Genomic DNA, 23,905 nt, shown 5'->3' with positions numbered 1-23,905 from the left:
CTACATATAAGTGGAAAATGGTTTCTGGCCATGTCACACTGCTCCTCTCCATCAACATATTATATTGGCTATCGGGACAGTGTTCAAGAAAGGAGAGGCTGCTGACATTATGGTTACATCCAAGAAATCTTTTTTAATGTAGAAAATAAAAGACGTGTAAAATAATGACCTTAAATTAAAAGTGTGCTTACACATAAAATATTATCCTACAACTACCTATGCCCACCGTGTTACAAGGGAGCCCCCACATACCCCCTGAACGTGTCCACACAGCGGAGGCGGTGCAGTGGTGCAGACGGGCGCCATGTTTCTGATTGGGCATCAACACTGAGAGCGTCTGCCCTGCTTGGAGATCCCAGATCCTTCAGAAAACAAGGGAGAGAGAGATGGCAATTCATAATGCTAAGGAGAAAATTTCATTTTACCATTTTTTTAGGGAAGAAATTATCAGAGCGGAAAGTTAAGATAGTTTTTCTGAGCAATACTTTAATTTGTTTTTGTAAAGATCTAGAGGTTTCATTTTTCACTTTGTTTTTTGTGTATTTTGCTGAGCTTGCCAGTGGCAATGCTGATAAGCAGCCACAAAGAACTTGTCCATAAGTGCATCCAATACAAGAGTAGAAGCAAATGTGTCCAAAAATGAGACTGAATTTATTAACACAAACTTAATGATATATTTAATCATTACAGTCGGCCTTTGGCATTTGTAGATGCCTCTTTTTCTTTTGTTTTAATTTTGATACTCTCTATTAACTGGATCGATTCCATAGTACTTCTCTGCAGTGTGAAAAATGTCTCCAACCTCACAGTACTGCCCAGAGTTCCAAGGGAATGAAGAAGGAAGCTAAGATAAAGGTAGCTATTTATTAAAATACAGGGCACGTGCTCTGCCTTCCACAAAATACGTAAGATTAATTAAACTAAAAATAGTAATTAAACAGGGAACTGGAAACTCCAAATTTAGAAAAGCACCCAGACTATACATGATGCATTCTGATAACTCACAGAATTGATGAGGCGATCAGTTTCTCGAGAATTTATTGCTTTAGAAATCCAATTATTAAAGTCATCCAAACTGTAAATAAATAAAGGCTCAGGTGATTTATTTTCTTTGGCAAAATTTTCAAAATAATTAGATATCATAATAAAATAAATTAATTTAAAGTTTATATTCTGTATGAGGCAAAGAATTAAACATTTTTTTAAGTTTTTAACAAAGCAAAAATAAAAACCAAAGCTTATAGCAGTAGTACTTATAAATGTACAACTTTTACAGCAGTTCCCTCATCAATAAAACACAAAAAATGAAAAGAGTCTTCATTAAAGAATTTTTGTGAGGATTATATGAGATAATTAACCTGGCTGGAATTCTTATTAAGAATGTTATTAAAATTAAAATAGCAAATAATTAAAAACAACCAAATGCTCACATCATTTCACAGGGTGAAATGCAACTATTAAAATAACAAGAATGTGGGCTCTTCCCATACAAAGAAATATGAAACTATCAAATATAAAAGCAAAATTCCAATTTGCATTCTTGATTGTAACAAAATAAAAATGCATGCACACACACTGAGAAAGTTTGAAAGTAAACTTTGAAGCGATTCAAATAATGTTATTTGTCGGGGTTTTTTCCTTTATGGTTGCATTAGTTCAAATGTCCAGATGACATTAAACTGATTTACATGATAACAAAAGATAAATATATTAACTGGGTTTTTTCTTTAAAATGAGATTTCTACTTGGAAAAGAATATTTCAAAAAGTATATCTTAGCTTAGCAAAACAAAATCACCGATTTGTTTTGCACAAACTTTGCCACACTTGAACTATCCAATGCATAGAGCTTTTTCCCTTTTTCTTCTTTTTCTTTTCCCCCTTTGGTCATGGAAAGTTTCAAGCATAAACAAAAGTAGAAAAACTAGTATAATGAACCTCCACATAACCATCACCCAGTTTCAACAAGTATTTACCCATGACCAATTTTATTTCACCCATACTCCCACCCACAGCTCCTCACTCCTTCCTTGGATTGATTGTTTTAAAGAAAATCCCAAATATCATATCATTTCATCCATAAATACTTCAGTATGTATCTCTTTAAAAATAAGGACTTTTCTATTTTTAAATATAACCAGAATAGCATTACCGCATTTTAAAACATTAACAATTGCTTAGTATCATCAAAGAGCCAGTTCAATCTCGCCAACTGTCCCCAAAAAGGCTTTTTTAAACAGTTGAATTGTTCAAATCAGTATCCAAAAGTGATCACACAACCAATGCATATGTTTTTAATTTCTTCTCTTTTCCCCCCACACTACTCAGCTTCCATTTCTAGTTTTTTCAGCACTAATAACATCACCATCACATGAAAAACATTAAAATAGAGAACTCAAAGGAAGGGTAAAAAGGAGAAGTTAAGATTTTTAAAAAACAAAAACACTTAATTCTCTTATACATGCTTGTTCCCCAAGTAAAAAGAAGAGAAATGCTTTACTTGCACTACTTTTTCAGATTCTTTTCTGGGTCAGACTAACCTGAACTCCCCTGAACCACAGGTACACCAGAAAGTGATGGTCAAGGAACAGGACTCTTGCTTTGCCAACAACAATTGCTCACAGGCTGCAAAGGCTGAATCACTTGCAAAGAGGAGTTTCAGTTCCACAGTGAGGTAAGATGGAATTTCCCCTTTTTGCACGTATATGATCTCAGCCATCAATTACTTTAAAAAGTAATGTAATAGGCTCATTCATATTAAAAGCACCAAATAAAAACACCCTAATAAAGCTAAGCAGCACTTGCTGTCATGACAACATGATACCTTAATTCAAAGAAATGAAACTCCTCTGCTAGAATTACACTTGGTCCCTAAAAAGCAGTTAGGTTAAATGTCTGCTTCTACACAGTCATGTTTCTCATACTTGGAATTAAACTATTCCTAGGATGCACAATGGTAGAGCAAAAGTGCATAAACTCCCAAAGTTTCAGGGTATCCCCTAAGGACTAGTTTTGTTTTGTTTTTCACTTTGGATACAGCTCCAGTGAAATCTTGTGATCCTTCCTGAGACCCTAACAGATTGAGCATATGACAATTCAATGCTACTCCTTTTAAAACATTAAAGAACTTTCCTTTGAAAGGTGATAAAACAGACCTGGGTCTATTTTACTTTCTTTTTCTTCTCTATTCTACTAATTCCCTCTCACCAGAATTGCTGCTAACCAGGCAGATGACAGTGGAATACCTCTCCAAGTTGGCTAACCCTAACCAAGGGAAAAGGAATCCACACTAAGATCCAGAAGTGGGCCCCTCATCCTCCACTGTTGCTGGGAGAGACCTGGGAAGCTGGACTAGAGAAGTGGGCTCAGGGCTCAGGGCAAGGGAAGAGAGGCCAGCGTGGCAGCCTCCTTCTAAAATTATCACAGGCCACTTCCACTCAATACGAAGCAGGATGTGAGATTCTTCTAGAAAATAGTATTTCGCATGCATTTCCTTCTACTTTTTCAGCCATGTGGGAGGGATCAAAGGCAAAATCCATCAGATCTAGGTTATCGTTTCCCTGAAGTCGAACTATGACTTACTATATACTGAACCCCAACGACCAGGACTGGACTGGGCACGATGGACACACATTCACCTTTACTTAAACATGGAACAATAGTCATTTGCAGCATGAAAATTAGCCTTCCCAGATACATCATTTCTATGTTCTCCTTTCCTCAGCTGTGCACACTGCTCATCTCTGCTTACCTTAGTAAGAACCTTAGAAAGGATATTGCAATGATGAGTGCTAGACCAACAAGGAACGCAATACTCACAGCTATAAAAAGAAAAGAGAAAACATTTTCACCAAAAATATCATGAGCATCGAAGTTGTCACATCACTACATTTAATCTAATGTACATGACATGATAACTGAAAAAAAAATGAAAAGAAATGAGGGAAAAGCCCTTTGTCCCCATGTTAAATTTCCTATAAAACAACTGAGACCATTCTTCATGAGGGGAGTGCTAATTTTCATTATGAAAAGTATAAAAAATACACAAGAGTAGAATCTTACAATGAACCTATATATATCTATTACTAAGATTCCAGAATTATCAAGATTTTGACACTCTTGCTTCATTTATCAGTACCTCCCTGGACCACTTTTTTTGGCTGAAATATTTTAAAGCAAATCCCAGATATTATGTCATTTCATCTCTACTCCCTTCATCCCTACATGGATCTCTGAAGCAAATGGACCTCATAAAAGACAAATCAACATCATGTACCTCCTGACCCAGGCACTGAGAAGGGCACATCACTTCTGCAATATTCATACCAAATATTGAAAGGGCATAACCCTCCCTAATCATGAGAAAACATCAGGCAGAACTAAATTGAGAAATGGTCTCAAAATCACTAGCCAGTAGTCTTCAAAAGTTTCAAGGTCGTGACAAAGAAAGACTGAGAGATTGTCCTAGATTAAGGAGACTAGGGAAACTTAATAACTAAATGCAGTGTGGCATGCCGGATTGGATCGTGGAACAGAAAAAGGATATTATATGGGATAATTGGGGAAAACTGAATAACATCTGTAGATCACTTAATAGTATTGTATCTGTGTTAAGTAGCTGGTTTTGATAACTTTTCCATGTTTTATATAGTATGGGAGTTTAAAGGAAGATGGGTAAAAGGGTATATGGAAACTCTTCTTTTGCAACTTTTCTGTAAGTCCAAAACTGTTTCAAAATATAAAGTGTTTTTAAAATGGCCCTTTTGTTATATAACCACAATGTCATATAAAATTGACAATAATTCCCTCGTGAACATCTAACACTGAGTCCATATTCAAATTTTCCTGGTTGTCTCAAAAATATATTTTTGCAGTTAGTGTGTTCAAATCAGGATCCAAACAAGGTCCACATTTTGCATTTGCTTGTTATGAATCTTAAGTCTTGTTTAGTCTTAAGCAACCCCCCTGCCCTCTTTTCTCCATGCCACGGACTTGTTTTCAACACTAGGTCAGCTGTCCTGTTAGTATGTCTCACGTTCTAGTTGTGTCTGTATGATTTCTCATGGTGTCATTTAACTTGTTCACCTATCCCCCATACTTTCTGGACTGGGAAATTAGCTTGAAAACTTGACTAGATCCAAGTTTTTTCAGTAAGAATGGGTCATAGGAGGCCATTCCATCACATAGGAGGCATCATCTGTGACTGATCATATGACTCATCAATGTGTTAAGCTGGTGAAAGCCAGAGCCTTTCTTTATAAAGCTTCACTTTTATCAGAAAGTTTCATCTACTTATCATTTCTACCTGAATCAACTATTTCATTAAGTGGTTGAAAAACAGTCTGTCATTCCTGTATAAAAAAAAAAAAAAAAAATTATTAGCAGGAATTCTTCTGTAAAAAAAACTTAACCTCATCAACTACGGCTATTTGGTTATCCTGAAATACAGTTAAAACAGGAAAGGCAGGATAAATGCTTAAATCTTTCCTTTCAATTGATACTTAAAGCATCCTAGTTAGCATCAGGTGTTCTTGTTACCTCCAAAGGCAACCAAAGAATTGTTTTTTATTTTTGTTTTTTCTGGGGGGGGGTCTCTCTCTAGTTTCATGATGTTGTATATTCAATGTGTTTCCACCAATAATATTCATTATTGATTTTGATGCTTAAATTCTCCTACTTTGGCCCCCCTCCTATTGGCTCCTAGGTTCTTTTAGCATGACCCAATAGTCTTCGATAGCTTCCCTGTAAACAGTACTTACTAAAGCCATAGGGATTCATTACCACTCCTTGAAAGACAACATACACAATATTATCTAACATGGTGAGGGGTGGATGGGAGGGGGCTCAGAGTAACAGACAGTCCTCTTTGGAGTTATTAGAGAATGAACAAACAATGTCTCCTTAACCTGGACTATCAGCATAGAACACAGACAGGAAACAATGTACCCTAAATCCTAAAACCTAAATGAGATATATAATCTATAATCCAGGTTTTAAATTACAGAAAGTATCATGGACTGCTCTACTTTACAAACAGCACCCAAAAACTAAAACCTTATAAAATGGACATTAAAAACTCAATAGTGTATGTGCCTAAGAGCCTCCTCCCGAGTGCCTCTTTGTTGCTCAGATGTGGCCCTCTCTCTAGCTAAGCCGACTTGAAAGGCGAAATCACTGCCCTCCCCCCTACATGGGATCAGACACCCAAGGGAGTAAATCTCCCTGGCAATGTGGAATATGACTCCTGGGGAGGATTGTAGATCCAGGATCGTGGGATGGAGAACATCTTCTTGACCAAAAGGGGGATGTGAAAGGAAATGAAATAAGCTTCAGCGGCAGAGAGATTCCAAAAGGAGCCTAGAAGTCACTCTGGTGGGCACTCTTACGCACAATTTAGACAACCATTTTTAGGTTCTAATGATTTGGGGTAGCTGGTGGTAGATACCTGAAACTATCAAACTACAACCCAGAACCCATGAATCTCAAAAGACAATTGTATAAAAATGTAGTTTATGAGGGGTGACAATGGGATTGGGAAAGCCATAAGGACCACACTCCCCTTTGTCTAGTTTATGGATGGATGAGTAGAAAAATAGGGGAAGGAAACAGACAAAGGCACCCAGTGTTCTTTTTTACTTTAATTGCTCTTTTTCACTTTAATTATTATTCTTGTTATTTTTGTGTGTGTGCTAATGAAGGTGTCAGGGATTGGTTTAGGTGATGAATGTACAACTGTGTAATGGTACTGGGAACAATCGAATGTACGATTTGTTTTGTATGACTGTGTGGTATGTGAATGTATCTCAATAAAATGAAGATTTAAAAAAAAAATCAATAGTGTATACATACGAAGGTTACTGTCAATTGGATTCTCATTGACAACTATGTCACAGGCAACTTCGTTGACTCCATTTTGCAGGCGTTTTACCAAGAGAGAATAATTTCCAAATTCCCCAAATTTGTATTCCAGACTACAAAGAATACATAAAATTAAGAATGGTTAGATTAGGAATAAGGAGTTGAATTTTGCTGACGTCATCAAGGCAGAGTGATATGCATTCCTGGGTGGAGACCAGGAAAGGTACAGAAAAATATTTCAAAGGGAGGAAAATGTAAAATCCAAATAGGATAAAAGTAGAGAAAAAATGCAGATTTCAGTTATGTCAACATCAAAAACAAGTACAAACCGACAAACTTCTCTCTCATCCAAGGTATCCATAAGTTGCAGGAAGGATCCATGTTGGGTGCTCACCGCCACAGCTGCAATGCTAGGTTTCCCAGGTTTTCTGCTCCTTGAAACATTTACTAGAACCTGATACAAGCACTACAGAACAAAAGCACAGAAGGTAAACTGTTAGGGGTTTTTGAAAGTTTGTTGATTGTTAGAAGACCCTGGGATGCCTTTTCCTTCATACTTATTTAAAAAAAAACTATTTAAATGTCAACAATTTAGATAAAATTTACCTATAATTTTATATTAAAATAATAACCAGAGGCGGGGCAAGATGGCAGACTGGTGAGCTGTATGTTTTAGTTACTCCTCCAGGAAAGTAGGTAGAAAGCCAGGAACTGCGTGGACTGGACACCACAGAGCAATCTGACTTTGGGCATACTTCATAAAACACTCATGAAAACGTGGAACTGCTGAGATCAGCGAAATCTGTAAGTTTTTGCGGCCAGGGGACCCGCGCCCCTCCCTGCCAGGCTCAGTCCCGGGGGAGGAGGGGCTATCAGCTCCGGGAAGGAGAAGGGAGAACTGCAGTGGCAGCCCTTATGGGAAACTCATTCTGCTGATCCAAACTCCAACCATAGATAGACGGAGACCAGACACCAGAGAATCTGAGAGCAGCCAGCCCAGCAGAGAGGAGACAGGCATAGAAAAAAAACAACAAGAAAAACTCCAAAATAAAAACGGAGGATTTTTGGAGTTCTGGTGAACATAGAAGGGGGAAGGGCAGAGCTCAGGCCCGAGCTCAGGCCCTGAGGTGCATATGCAACTCCTGAAGAAAAGCTGATCTCTCTGCCCTGTGGACCTTTCCTTAATGGCCCTGGTTGCTTTGTCTCTTAGCATTTCAATAACCCATTAGATCTCTGAGGAGGGCCCTTTTCCTTTTTTTTTTTTTTTTTTAATCCTTTTTTCTTTTTCTAAAACAATTACTCTAAGAAGCCCAATACAGAAAGCTTCAAAGACTTGCAATTTGGGTAGGTCAAGTCAAGAGCAGAACTAGGAGAGCTCTGAGACAAAACGCAATAATCCAGTGGCTGAGAAAATCCACTAAACACCACAACTTCCCAAGAAAAGGGGGGTGTCCGCTCACAGCCATCATCCTGGTGGACAGGAAACACTCCTGCCCATTGCCAGCCCCATAGCCCAGAACTGCCCCAGACAACCCAGTGTGACGGAAGTGCTTCAAATAACAGGCACACACCACAAAACTGGGCGTGGACATTAGCCTTCCCTGCAACCTCAGCTGATTGTCCCAGAGTTGGGAAGGTAGAGCAGTGTGAATTAACAAAGCCCCATTCAGCCATCATTTCAGCAGACTGGGAGCCTCCCTACACAGCCCAGCAGCCCAGAACTGCCCTGGGGGGGACAGCACTCACCTGTGTGACATAGCACAGTCATCCCTCAACAGAGGACCAGGGAGTGCACGGCCTGGAAGAGGGGCCCACTTGCAAGTCTCAGGAGCCATACGCCAATACCAAGGACTTGTGGGTCAGTGGCAGAGACAAACTGTGGCAGGACTGAACTGAAGGATTAGACTATTGCAGCAGCTTTAAAACTCTAGGATCACCAGGGAGATTTGATTGTTAGAGCCACCCCCCCCTCCCTGACTGCCCAGAAACACGCCCCATACACAGGGCAGGCAACACCAACTACACATGCAAGCTTGGTACACCAATTGGACCCCACAAGACTCACTCCCCCACTCACCAAAAAGGCTAAGCAGGGGAGAACTGGCTTGTGGAGAACAGGTGGCTCGTGGACGCCACCTGCTGGTTAGTTAGAGAAAGTGTACTCCACGAAGCTGTAGATCTGATAAATTAGAGATAAGGACTTCAATTGGTCTACAAATCCTAAAACAACCCTATCAAGTTCAGCAAATGCCACGAGGCCAAAAACAACAGAAAATTATAAAGCATATGAAAAAACCAGACGATATGGATAACCCAAGCCCAAGCACCCAAAAGATCAGAAGAGACACAGCACCTAGAGCAGCTACTCAAAGAACTAAAGATGAACAATGAGACCATAGTACGGGAGACAAAGGAAATCAAGACGACCCTAGAAGAGCATAAAGAAGACATTGCAAGACTAAATAAAAAAATGGATGATCTTATGGAAATTAAAGAAACTGCTGACCAAATTAAAAAGATTCTGGACACTCATAGTACAAGACTAGAGGAAGTTGAACAACGAATCAGTGACCTCGAAGATGACAGAATGGAAAATGAAAGCATAAAAGAAAGAATGGGGAAAAAAATTGAAAAAATCGAAATGGACCTCAGGGATATGATAGATAATATGAAACGTCCAAATATAAGAGTCATTGGTGTCCCAGAAGGGGAAGAAAAGGGTAAAGGTCTAGGAAGAGTATTCAAAGAAATTGTTGGGGAAAACTTCCCAAATCTTCTAAACAACATAAATACACAAATCATAAATGCTCAGCGAACCCCAAATAGAATAAATCCAAATAAACCCACTCCGAGACATATACTGATCACACTGTCAAACACAGAAGAGAAGGAGCAAGTTCTGAAAGCAGCAAGAGAAAAGCAATTCACCACATACAAAGGAAACAGCATAAGACTAAGTAGTGACTACTCAGCAGCCACCATGGAGGCAAAAAGGCAGTGGCACCATATATTTAAAATTCTGAGTGAGAAAAATTTCCAGCCAAAAATACTTTATCCAGCAAAGCTCTCCTTCAAATTTGAGGGAGAGCTTAAATTTTTCACAGACAAACAAATGCTGAGAGAATTTGTTAACAAGAGACCTGCCCTACTGGAGATACTCAAGGGAGCCCTACAGACAGAGAAACAAAGAAAGGACAGAGAGACTTGGAGAAAGGTTCAGTACTAAAGAGATTCGGTATGGGTACAATAAAGGATATTAATAGACAGAGGGGAAAAATATGACAAACATAAACCAAAGGATAAGATGGCTGATTCAAGAAGTGCCTTCACGGTTATAACGTTGAATGTAAATGGATTAAACTCCCCAATTAAAAGATATAGATTCGCAGAATGGATCAAAAAAAATGAACCATCAATATGTTGCATACAAGAGACTCATCTTAGACACAGGGACACAAAGAAACTGAAAGTGAAAGGATGGAAAAAAATATTTCATGCAAGCTACAGCCAAAAGAAAGCAGGTGTAGCAATATTAATCTCAGATAAAATAGACTTCAAATGCAGGGATGTTTTGAGAGACAAAGAAGGCCACTACGTACTAATAAAAGGGGCAATTCAGCAAGAAGAAATAACAATCGTAAATGTCTATGCACCCAATCAAGGTGCCACAAAATACATGAGAGAAACACTGGCAAAACTAAAGGAAGCAATTGATGTTTCCACAATAATTGTGGGAGACTTCAACACATCACTCTCTCCTATAGATAGATCAACCAGACAGAAGACCAATAAGGAAATTGAAAACCTAAACAATCTGATAAATGAATTAGATTTAACAGACATATACAGGACATTACATCCCAAATCACCAGGATACACATACTTTTCTAGTGCTCATGGAACTTTCTCCAGAATAGATCATATGCTGGGACATAAAACAAGCCTCAATAAATTTAAAAAGATTGAAATTATTCAAAGCACATTCTCTGACCACAATGGAATACAATTAGAAGTCAATAACCATCAGAGACTTAGAAAATTCACAAATACCTGGAGGTTAAACAATACACTCCTAAACAATCAGTGGGTTAAAGAAGAAATAGCAAGAGAAATTGCTAAATATATAGAGACGAATGAAAATGAGAACACAACATACCAAAACCTATGGGATGCAGCAAAAGCAGTGCTAAGGGGGAAATTTATAGCACTAAACGCATATATTAAAAAGGAAGAAAGAGCCAAAATCAAAGAACTAATGGATCAACTGAAGAAGCTAGAAAATGAACAGCAAACCAATCCTAAACCAAGTACAAGAAAAGAAATAACAAGGATTAAAGCAGAAATAAATGACATAGAGAACAAAAAAGCAATAGAGAGGATAAATATCACCAAAAGTTGGTTCTTTGAGAAGATCAACAAGATTGACAAGCCCCTAGCTAGACTGACAAAATCAAAAAGAGAGAAGACCCATATAAACAAAATAATGAATGAAAAAGGTGACATAACTGCAGATCCTGAAGAAATTTAAAAAATTATAAGAGGATATTATGAACGACTGTATGGCAACAAACTGGATAATGCAGAAGAAATGGACAATTTCCTGGAAACATATGAACAACCTAGACTGACCAGAGAAGAAATAAAAGACCTCAACCAACCCATCACAAGCAAAGAGATCCAATCAGTCATCAAAAATCTTCCCACAAATAAATGCCCAGGGCCAGATGGCTTCACAGGGGAATTCCACCAAACTTTCCAGAAAGAACTGACACCAATCTTACTCAAACTCTTTCAAAACACTGAAGAAAATGGAACACTACCTAACTCATTGTATGAAGCTAACATCAATCTAATACCAAAACCAGGCAAAGATGCTACAAAAAAGGAAAACTACCGGCCAATCTCCCTAATGAATATAGATGCAAAAATCCTCAACAAAATACTCGCAAATCGAATCCAAAGACACATTAAAAAAATCATACACCATGACCAAGTGGGGTTCATTCCAGGCATGCAAGGATGGTTCAACATAAGAAAATCAATCAATGTATTACAACACATTAACAAGTCAAAAGGGAAAAATCAATTGATCATCTCAATAGATGCTGAAAAAGCATTTGACAAAATCCAACATCCCTTTTTGATAAAAACACTTCAAAAGGTAGGAATTGAAGGAAACTTCCTCAACATGATAAAGAGCATATATGAAAAACCCACAGCCAGCATAGTACTCAATGGTGAGAGACTGAAAGCCTTCCCTCTAAGATCAGGAACAAGACAAGGATGCCCGCTGTCACCACTGTTATTCAACATTGTGCTGGAAGTGCTAGCCAGGGCAATCCGGCAAGACAAAGAAATAAAAGGCATCCAAATTGGAAAAGAAGAAGTAAAACTGTCATTGTTTGCAGATGATATGATCTTATATCTAGAAAACCCTGAGAAATCGACGATACAGCTACTAGAGCTAATAAACAAATTTAGCAAAGTAGTGGGATACAAGATTAATGCACATAAGTCAGTAATGTTTCTATATGCTAGAAATGAACAAACTGAAGAGACACTCAAGAAGAAGATACCATTTTCAATAGCAACTAAAAAAATCAAGTACCTAGGAATAAACTTAACCAAAGATGTAAAAGACCTATACAAAGAAAACTACATAACTCTACTAAAAGAAATAGAAGGGGACCTTAAAAGATGGAAAAATATTCCATGTTCATGGATAGGAAGGCTAAATGTCATTAAGATGTCAATTCTACCCAAACTCATCTACAGATTCAATGCAATCCCAATCAAAATTCCAACAACCTACTTTGCAGACTTGGAAAAGCTAGTTATCAAATTTATTTGGAAAGGGAAGATGCCTTGAATTGCAAAAGACACTCTAAAAAAGAAAAACGAAGTGGAAGGACTTACACTCCCTGACTTTGAAGCTTATTATAAAGCCACAGTTGCCAAAACAGCATGGTACTGGCACAAACATAGACATATAGATCAATGGACTCGAATTGAGAATTCAGAGATAGACCCTCAGATCTATGGCCGACTGATCTTTGATAAGGCCCCCAAAGTCACCGAACTGAGTCATAATGGTCTTTTCAACAAATGGGGCTGGGAGAGTTGGATATCCATATTCAAAAGAATGAAAGAGGACCCCTACCTCACCCCCTACACAAAAATTAACTCAAAATGGACCAAAGATCTCAACATAAAAGAAAGTACCATAAAACTCCTAGAAGATAATGTAGGAAATCATCTTCAAGACCTTGTATTAGGTGGCCACTTCCTAGACTTTACACCCAAAGCACAAGCAACAAAAGAGAAAATAGATAAATGGGAACTCCTCAAGCTTAGAAGTTTCTGCACCTCAAAGGAATTTCTCAAAAAGATAAAGAGGCAGCCAACTCAATGGGAAAAAATTTTTGGAAACCATGTATCTGACAAAAGACTGATATCTTGCATATATAAAGAAATCCTACAACTCAATGACAATAGTACAGACAGCCCAATTATAAAATGGGCAAAAGATATGAAAAGACAGTTCTCTGAAGAGGAAATACAAATGGCCAAGAAACACATGAAAAAATGTTCAGCTTCACTAGCTATTAGAGAGATGCAAATTAAGACCACAATGAGATACCATCTAACACCGGTTAGAATGGCTGCCATTAAACAAACAGGAAACTACAAATGCCGGAGGGGATGTGGAGAAATTGGAACTCTTATTCATTGTTGGTGGGACTGTATAATGGTTCACCCACTCTGGAAGTCAGTCTGGCAGTTCCTTAGAAAACTAGATATAGAGTTACCATTCGATCCAGCGATTGCACTTCTCGGTATATACCCGGAAGGTCGGAAAGCAGTGACACGAACAGATATCTGCACGCCAATGTTCATAGCAGCATTATTCACAATTGCCAAGAGATGGAAACAACCCAAATGTCCTTGAACAGATGAGTGGATAAATAAAATGTGGTATATACACACGATGGAATACTACGCGGCAGTAAGAAGGAACGATCTCGTGAAACATATGACAACATGGATGAACCTTGAAGACGTAATGCTGAGCGAAATAAGCCAGGCACAAAAAGAGAAATATTATATGCTACCACTAATGTGAACTTTGAAAAATGTAAAACAAATGGTTTATAATGTAGAATGTAGGGGAACTAGCAATAGAGAGCAATTAAGGAAGGGGGAACAATAATCCAAGAAGAACAGATAAGCTATTTAACGTTCTGGGGATGCCCAGGAATGACTATGGTCTGTTAATTTCTGATGGATATAGTAGGAACAAGTTCACAGAAATGTTGCTATATTATGTAACTTTCTTGGGGTAAAGTAGGAACATGTTGGAAGTTAAGCAGTTATCTTAGGTTAGTTGTCTTTTTCTTACTCCCTTGTTATGGTCTCTTTGAAATGTTCTTTTATTGTATGTTTGTTTTCTTTTTAACTTTTTTTTTCATACAGTTGATTTAAAAAAGAAGGGAAAGTTAAAAAAAAAAAAAAGAAAAACAAGGAAGAAAACAGATGTAGTGCCCCCTTGAGGAGCCTGTGGAGAATGCAGGGGTATTCGCCTACCCCACCTCCATGGTTGCTAACATGACTACAGACATAGGGGACTGGTGGTTTGATGGGTTGAGCCCTCTACCATAAGTTTTACCCTTGGGAAGACGGTTGCTGCAACGGAGAGGCTAGGCCTCCCTATGGTTGTGCCTAAGAGCCTCCTCCCGAATGCCTCTTTGTTGCTCAGATGTGGCCCTCTCTCTCTCGCTAAGCCAACTTGAAAGGTGAAATCACTGCCCTCCCCCCTACGTGGGATCAGACACCCAGGGGAGTGAATCTCCCTGGCAATGTGGAATATGACTCCCGGGGAGGAATGTAGACCTGGCATCGTGGGACGGAGAACATCTTGTTGACCAAAAGGGGGATGTGAAAGGAAATGAAATAAGCTTCAGTGGCAGAGAGATTCCAAAACGAGCCGAGAGGTCACTCTGGTGGGCACTCTTACGCACACTTTAGACAACCCTTTTTAGGTTCCAAAGAATTGGGGTAGCTGGTGGTGGATACCTGAAACTATCAAACTACAACCCAGAACCCATGAATCTCAAAGACAGTTGTATAAAAATGTAGCTTATGAGGGGTGACAATGGGATTGGGAAAGCCATAAGGACCACACTCCACTTTGTCTAGTTTATGGATGGATGAGTAGAAAAATAGGGGAAGGAAACAAACAGACAAAGGTACCCAGTGTTCTTTTTTACTTCAATCGCTCTTTTTCACTCTAATTATTATTCTTGTTATTTTTGTGTGTGTGCTAATGAAGGTGTCAGGGATTGATTTAGGTGATGAATGTACAACTATGTAATGGTACTGTAAACAATCGAAAATACGATTTGTTTTGTATGACTGCGTGGTATATGAATACATCTCAATAAAATGAAGATAAAAAAATAAAATTAAATTAAATTAAAAAAAAAAAAAAAAGTGACTAGGCAACTGGACACACCTACTCTGGCAATGATGCACACACCCCGATGTGGAATGTCAGATGTTCATCATTTCAAGACAATGAGAGGGGGCCAGTATGGAAGAAACGTTCTATCACCTACAGAATCAACAACCACACTCCTGACCTGGCGCATGCAGATGTCGACTAAGCCATCCAGAAGGCTTTTCAAGTACAGAGTGATGAAAGATTAATGCAGGCAAAGCTGACGTTATGATCTTTTTTCACATGGTTTTAGCCCATGCTTTTGGACCTGGAGCTGGTACTGGAGGAGATGCACATTTTGATGAGGATGAAATCTGGACTAATAACTCTACAGGCATAAATTTATTTCTTGTTGCGGTTCATGAGACTGGCCATTCTTGGGTCTTGACCATTCCAATGACCCAAGGGCCACAACGTTCGCCACCTATAGCTATGTTGACTCAACACACTTAGCCTCTCTACTATTGACATACATGGCATTCAGTTCCTTTTTGTTCCTCTTTGGAGACCCAGAACAGCACCAACCCAAGCCAGATCCCCACGGTACAGAATTGTCTATCTGTGACCCCAAATTGAGGTTCGATGCTGACACTACAGTTGGAAATAAAATTTTTTTCTTTAAAGACAGGTTCTTCTGGTGGAAGCAAGCTGAGACACCTAAGATCAGTGTTAGTTTAGTTTCTAACTTACAGCCAACTTTGCCACCTGGTATTCAAGCTGCCTATGAAATTGGAGCCAGAAATGAAGCTTTTCTTTTTAAAGATGACAAGTACTGGTTAATCAGCAGTTTAAAAACACATTCAAACTATCCCAGGAGCATACATTCTTTGTGTTTCCCTGACTTGGTGAAAAAAATTGATGCAGCCATTTTCACCTATTTCTCTACAAGACCTACTTCTTCGTAGGTAAGTGGAATTGGAGGTATGATGAGAGGAGACAACTCATGGACCCTGATTATCCCAAACTGAATACCAAAAACTTTCCAGGAATTGGACCTAAAATCGATGCAGTCTTCTACTCCAAAGGACACCACTATTTCTTCCAAGGATCTCACCAACTTGAATATAACATCCTATCCAATCATGTCACCAGAAGGTTGAAAAGCAATAGCAGATTGGGTTGTTAGGACTGGTGTAATTAACGGTGTTTGTCAATTCACTTCAGTTTAATAAGTATTTACTGCATAAGTTTTAAAATTTTGAAAACCCTTAGGATATGGTGACTTGTCAGATTTTACTTGACTCTACTACTGAATTTGCAAATAGAAACATTCAAAGGCCAAGAGAATACCTTCTGGAGAACACTCGTAAGTTGGACTGAGAAATTATAATTAACTTTTGGCTTATCCAAAATTAAATTTTTTTAATTAAAAATTTAAATTTTAATGTAAAAAGAATGTACCCAGAACTTTAAAAATGACAATTATGTAAGTAAAGAATTATGATACCCTTTTACTCTGATGACTTAATATTATAACTTATATAAAAAGGAAAAAAAATTATTCTGCCTTTTTTAGTATATTTAGTACATTCATACAGAATATAAACTTTATTTTATCTTTTACATATTTTCCTTAGACATAATAATCTCCAAGTTCTTTAAAATAAATTGGCATTATTTCTTTCCTAGAACTAGTCTAATCTACTTAGTTAATTCTTATCTGTTTTGGATTTGATTCTTTAATCTGTCACCTATGTCACTGGGTCACAGTTTTGTGCCAATGATTCTGTTTTTTTTTTATCTCAATGATGCTCTTACTTGCCCTACAGCTAATACCCTCATGAAGTAGTATTTTTTCCCTCAACTTGGTTTTCCTTGGATTTTAGACCTTTTTTCAGTCTTTTATATAAAGGACACTTTGCTCATTCTCTGAAGTATATGATTCTTGTGGCTTTACAATTTCAGATATTGCTGATTTTTTTTCAGAATTATTTTATGTCCTTCTTATAAGCCAATAAATCTTTTCTTTACCTTGGGCTACTTTAAAATACATAGAAGAGATTTTCTTTGTTTCATATTATTTTACAGAGATTTTAATGTGCTTAATCAAATAAAGGAGATATCATGTATTGCTCTATCATCTTTTCAGCCAGTACCCAGACTAGAGACTTTTTGCTTGTTTTTTAAAGTTATTTACATTAAACAGGCAGTACACATTAAATTACCTCCTCCCATAATGAAGCTCTCAATCTGGAAATAGGGCATATTTTGTTTTACATGGAAGAATATAACATCTTGTCCTTAAAACACAACAAAGTTTAGAATAGGAGTAAAACCTTCAGATAAAATAAATTCCTTATTATCAGAGGCAGATCCCAGGAATAACTGCCACTGCCTCAACTCGTGCCTCCCTCTGTTCTCACAAAACCTGCCTTTGGGGAACACCCACTTGTCTCACTCTTTCCTTCCTTCTCTGATCCAACAAGAGGGTTATGTATTAAACAAATAAGTAAAATAAAACATGGTCTCTCAATTTGGTTCATCACTGAGAAGTACTTTTTAGAAAGATGAATAGGGAAAAAGAAAGCCAGACATTCTTCCCTGATTACAGTTCTTTCCGATTCTTTCTATAAATAGCTGTTTGTCTCCTTACCTGTAAAACTGAAGTTAATATATGAAGAGCTTCAGGGATGGAAGCATTAAGAATCGTATCGACCTTGCTCAAAAGCAAAACAAAACTGTGCTGAGCGTAATACATACGTGATAACAGCATTCGGAATTCCAGTAGACACTCAAGTTTGTGTCAAGAAGTTCGTTATGAACGAGCAGCAAAGCCTCATCCATCCTCAACTCCACATGCCTTCTGCTGTCTGAGTCTGTTAAGAATTAGAAAGAAAACTTAAAAAAAAAAAAAAAGGCAAATGTTTGCACTCTGGAAACCCCTTTCTGCCCCTCTTGGAGTTCCTTTCATTCAGTACTTTGTGCACATGCCCACACACACACACATACACACACACATCCCCTTTCGCACAACCTCCTGCCTCTACTACAAGGATTCAGTCACATTCAGCAAAAGGACCGTTTAAGGATCAAGTGCTTAAGGTGTGACACGTACTGAATTTAGTTTCCATATATCTTCTAGTTTGGTAATATGACAACCTCATGAGCTAGGTATTTTTCCATTTCACAAATGAAGAAATTAAGGCTGACAAGAATTAGATAATTGCCAATGGCCACAGAGTTATTCAGTGATATCTCTGATTTGAACCCAATTTGTGTGACTGCAGAGCCCAGACTTTTTCCTCTACCTTGTTACTGAGCTCTGATCCCAGCATGGGCGTCATGTGGGAGCAGGTTAGAAATACAGGACCCCAGACCCCTGACACACCATTTGCATGTTAGCAGGGTCCCCTTAGCAGGGTCCCCAAATGATCTGCACACACATTACAGTTAGAGAAGCCCTGTTTCATACCACTTTGGTTTGGAGTTATGAATCTCCTTCAGTTTTAATGGTGGAATTGGGACAGGTTAAGGAGGGAGGCCTCAGTCTGAAGGGCAGAAAGACCCACTGCTCCTGCATTCACATGGATTGGCTTACAGCTCTCCAAATAGTTTATTGGATGCACTTGGGATGACACAGAGACGATGCACATTCTAAAATTATGTCTGCCAACTTGACAGGAAAACAAAGTGAACTGTTATTGGCTAGTTAAAGCAAAGTGGTTCATTTAAACCAAGCGGGCTATTTGTATCGATTATATTATATGAAAGAGGATAGATGAAATTACCCTCTAGTTTCTAGGAAAAAAGAAAAAAAAAAAAGAAAACTATTTAATCACACAATTAGAAAGGTGACAATCTAGCCTCATTTATTTTGTAATATGAAAGCTTCCTTCAGGGCTTCACAGTAACTCATCTGAAGGGTTAACAACTCTGCTAGTAAATTCTTCATTGTAGCCCATCTAAATCTCTCATTTTCAAGCTTATGTTAATTAAACTCTTAGTGAAGGCAAAACACACCAGTACACAACACTTAACAACCCAATAAAATCTCATCATGTTGAATATAGGGGACCTAGAGATAGAAGCTAGTGAAGAGGGAATGATAATCTATTTTGTACAGACATGATAATGAGGGTGAACTTAAAGGTATGGGAATGCACAGGGGTGATGATTGTTCGTTAATGGGATTATAAGCATCAGTGCCACACTGAAGGCAAACACGATCCAAAGTTATTGTTTAAAGGCATGTATTAGCCCTATAAATATAAATAAGTGTTTACATGATATACTTCTAAGGTATGACACTGGTACAAAGAGTTAACAATAGAGTGATATATGGAAAAACTACCCATTACATATTAAAGACTATATTCAATAAGAATACCTTACCAGCACTACACTTTACTAGGGATGAATAATTAGGGGCTGATAAGAGCTCTGGGATGTTTTGTGTTATGACAGTTGTTTAAAATTGAGAGTAATGAAGATTGTACAACTAAGTGAAGATAATGTGAAATACTGATTGGTTATCTTGGACAGAATATATGCTATGTGAAATTAGGAACCCACTACTTAATAAGTTAAGCCCTTGATCTTGAAGCTTACTCTTGCGAAACTTACGGCTGTACAAAGGAGGCTAAGCCTTCCTATAATTATGCCTAAGAGGCACCTCCAGAGAACCTCTTTTGTTGCTCAGATGTGGCCTTTCTCTCTCTAAGCCCAAACCGGCAAATAAATTCATCGCCTTCCCCCCACCCCCATGTGGGACATGACTCCCAGGGGACTCCTACAGTCCCAGGTAATATAAAAAATTACATACCTACCGTATACCAAGCCCCATGCATCACAGTAGGTGCTTCATATATATTATTTCAAGTGACTCAGCAACCCAATCAGAAAGTTACTGATGTGTCTATTTTATGCATGATGAATCTGAGACTTAGAGCGGTCAAGTAACTTGTGTAAAGTCACCCAACTGCTGGGATTCAATTTCAGGTTGGTCTCACCACAGAGCCTGTACACCTAACCTCTATGGCTACCCAGGCTTCTGAGACCTAAGTGTTTCTGTTCTCTAGCAGCATGCCAGTGTTTCACTTTATTTTTCCCCTCACTTTTGGGCCTGAGGGATTTAAAACAGTACCTCTTTATTATTTCCCTTTTGATCAGCAAGTGTAAACATGTTTGCCAAATGTTTACTGTCAGTATCTTCTCTTCATGTGAACTGTTGGAATTCTTACTTATTTAATCACTTTACCTAACTCTACTGAGGTCTTGGTGTTCTTCTTAGGCATTTCTATAATTTCTTTACATGCACAGATATTAAATCCTTTGGCATATCTGCTGTAACTGTTTTAAAATATTTTTCTTTCTCAAGTCACTTGTTCAGTTTTGACTGTTTCCACCGTCAAATTTAAAGTCATTATCTGTTAATCTTGTCCTTTGTAATTTTTCTATACATCATCTCCCTTCACTGTTGGAATCACTACTGTTTATATTTCTATGAGTTAATTTTTAGTCTTTACCTAGGAATTTATTGGTGGGTAGAGTCTATGCTTAGATTTTAAGGGTGAGTTTTAGACTTTGAAAGCTTCTGTCATTATTACTGTTTTATGGGAATGTGCAGCAGCCCTCAATCCTCACTGAATATCAGAATTACCTGGGAAATTTAAACCAACAAAAAATATCAAATTGCTGGCCCCACCCCTGACCAATTAATCAAAATCTCTGCCCAGGTAGCATGAGTTCAAGTGTCCCCAGGAAACGCTAATTTGCAGCCCAGGTGGAAGACCACTGCTAAGGACCTGTGACTGTAAGGGCAGGTGATTTTGACTTTTTTTTTGCACTGTTTGAACTTACTTTTTTAAAAACAGTGAGCATGTACTAGTCACACACACAAAACCCAGTTACTAAGCCTTCAAATGTGACCGCTAAAATGAACCTGATGCTCAGCTTCATGAAAAAGTTGTCAAGTTCCGATTCAGCTGACCCAAGATATGCACGGGCAACAATCAGGGAGTGTTATATACAAAAGGACAACTTCCTCTTTCTCTTCCTGTCTACATTGTCCTGGTGAGGAACTAAACCAAATAAAATCACTTTTCAATAGTGCTATGAGAACTACGTTGTTTGAATATGAAGCCTTCATTTCATTACCAAATATTTAATTCCTGGAACTAGCTCTGTGTTCATGAGAGTACCTCTGCTGGGCATATATTTAAAGACATATTTTACATATATATATACACATTCACACACACATACGTATTTTTTTCTTTCCAAGTCAATGTTGAGTCCTCACATATGAGAATGGACTTCTTAGCAAGACGTTCTCAAGCCCAAACCTGGGCACCAGGTGGCACTAAAGCCCTGGGCTGTCCTGTCAACACTGCTTCCTGAAGGTTTTGGAGGAGTAAAGCTTATGTTTCCCTCATCACACTGAATTATTGTTTACAAACCACTTTTTTTCTAAAATAATTCTCTTTATTAAGTGGTGCTAAACTACAAAGAGAAAAGCACTGGACCGGGCTTGGTCCCTGACAAGCTGCGTGTCTGAGTAGATTATATAACCTCTCTGGGCCTGTTTCCTCAATTATAAAAGAAAAATGTGGCTAAATGGAGGGGGTGGGGACTGCAATATAAAGAATATTCGCCTGAGAAGCTTTTGGAAAATTTATTACATCTCTCTCCTACCTGGGGAGAAGGAGCAGTTTGAACGACACACACAGACACCCAACCCTCCAGCTTCTGATGGGATGAAGGGGACAGAGGGAGGTAGGCGAGTCTCCCCTTCTCAGGTGGAGTCTGACGCTCCTTTAAACGCTGGACTGAATGGGGTTTGCTACACTTGACAGATTCTACAATCCCTGGCCGAAGAATTCCCTAGGGAGGGGAGCGAGAAAATGATTTCTGGCCCTAAAGGTCCTCGTTCCATGGGTCCGAAGGGAGGCCCTGGAATTTCTGTTTTTCACCATTTCCCGGGTGACTTCTGAGACCAAGTGAGAGAAACAGTAGATGAGCTAAGTGCCTCTCCCTCTTCGCCTCACATTACGATCACCCGGGGGCTTTTAAAACCCACCACTGCCCGAAGACCGCCGCGAGGCCCCACCCAGGCCGCGAGGCTGTGAATGGTCAGGGGCACCCTCACTCCGTGGTTCCGACAGCCCAGCGCCCTATAGGGCGCCAGCAAGCCAGCACCGCAACGGCTCCTCCCAACACCTCAGCAGGAAAATTCGCCTAAGGGGAGGCTCGCCCGAGTTATTAAGACCTACTCATGCAGTCAACGCCCTTTTCGCCGCTACCTTCTACTGACTTTTTTATTAGACGTAGAAAACTTACTCCCGAGTTTCGGCCAAGCGCATTGGGAGGCCCTTCCCATCCATCTTCTGACCCTGACAACGTGTTTCGGGTGCCCCGCAACTCCCGCGACCCGGCCCGAGGCAGTGTTCCCGCGCTCCTGGGCTCTCCTGCTCTCCCACCCCGCAGACTGTCGAGGGACTTCATTCCATCCCGCCAAATTCTATGTCACAAGGGCCTTTGGGAACGGATTTCAGTACCGTACCCCCTTCAAGTCCCTCCACACAATACAGCAGACGAGGAGCGGAGGTGAATCAATTACTCTCTTGGTCAGTCCGTCTCATTTACCTTTGCATTTGGTAAGTTACAGCACCCAGAGCTAAGGCATTTTAATATCTAGAGAAAAGTCGTCTAAAAACGCTGCTGGGGGTCCCCAAACCCTCTTCCCGGGTGGGCAGATACGCGGAGTCGCCCGGCACACGCAGCTCCGGGAGCGGCCCGGCGCGGGGCCGCTGCGTCCTCGCCTCCCGCTCTCCGCAAACACAACCGTGCCGCCCGCTTTCTCCACCACTGGCGAGGCCCGCACCACTCCACCCGGACCCCCCACAATTTGAGGGGTGCTGTTTCGATGCTGTTGTCAGTCTTCTTTATTCCACTAATACCCAGTCTCCACTATGCTGATATCTGTGGGGCCTGCAACGGCGGCCAAAATATGTCAAAAACAGGAAGATTTCCGTCTCGGGTGGAGCAGGCAAAATCGAAGTTGAAACCAAAAATCGAATTCCGGAGCATAATTTTTTCAGCGCGCAGGCACGCGCCCAGTCCCGTGCCGTCAGTGGGGCGGCGCCTTGCCCCGAGAAGAAACGATCGCGCAGGGCCGGGAGCTGGGCGCGCCCCCCGCGCCTCCCGCGGGCCCGGCGACCGGAGGAGGCGCAGCGACGCGGGAGCCGCTCGAGGCGGCCTGGAGCCGGGAGCCGGGGCGCGCACTCACCTGGCAGCGGCGCGGACTCGGCGCCGCGCTCCGGAGAAGCGGTGGGGGCCAGCAGCACGGCGCTCAGCACCGACGCGGCCAGCAGCAGCGCGGCCAGCGCCCGACCCGCGCCCGGCGCCCCGCTCATGCTGCCCGCCGCCGCCAACTCCGGCGACCGCTTCCGCCCCGGCGCCGCCTCGGCCGCTGCTCTTTGCCCGCCGCCGCGGCGCCTCTCCCGCCCTGCACACCCGGGCGAGCCGCCGCCACCGCCACAGCCGCGCTCCCCTGCTCGGCGCTTCTCCGCAGCGGACGGCCGCGCGCCCGTCATCGCCTCCCTCTCCGCTG

General features: G+C 40.1%; 1 protein-coding gene across 4 annotated transcripts in view; it reads right to left on the bottom strand.

Annotated features, from left to right (window-relative positions):
• The window catches only part of HGSNAT (heparan-alpha-glucosaminide N-acetyltransferase), a 38,747-nt gene that overhangs the window by 14,681 nt on the left and 161 nt on the right, over positions 1-23,905 (bottom strand). For 2 of the 4 annotated variants that reach the window (XM_037813010.1, XM_037813011.1), the window contains exons 1-7: positions 23,582-23,847; positions 18,055-18,170; positions 7,187-7,323; positions 6,849-6,970; positions 3,751-3,820; positions 1,006-1,075; positions 253-362 (exon numbers count right to left, since the gene is read on the bottom strand). In XM_037813010.1, coding sequence (XP_037668938.1) covers positions 253-362; positions 1,006-1,075; positions 3,751-3,820; positions 6,849-6,970; positions 7,187-7,323; positions 18,055-18,170; positions 23,582-23,708 — 752 coding nt within the window. In that variant the 5' untranslated portion in view covers positions 23,709-23,847. Of the gene's footprint in view, positions 1-252; positions 363-1,005; positions 1,076-2,539; positions 3,200-3,750; positions 3,821-6,848; positions 6,971-7,186; positions 7,324-18,054; positions 18,171-23,581; positions 23,848-23,905 lie in introns of those variants that run through there. The other 2 variants (XM_037813012.1, XM_037813013.1) reach the window with 2 other exon arrangements.

The sequence above is a fragment of the Choloepus didactylus genome, chromosome 20 (assembly GCF_015220235.1).
Source record: "Choloepus didactylus isolate mChoDid1 chromosome 20, mChoDid1.pri, whole genome shotgun sequence".
Lineage (NCBI taxonomy): Eukaryota > Metazoa > Chordata > Mammalia > Pilosa > Megalonychidae > Choloepus > Choloepus didactylus.
Note: the sequence above shows the minus strand (reverse complement) of the source record. Positions and strands in the feature narration are given on the sequence as shown.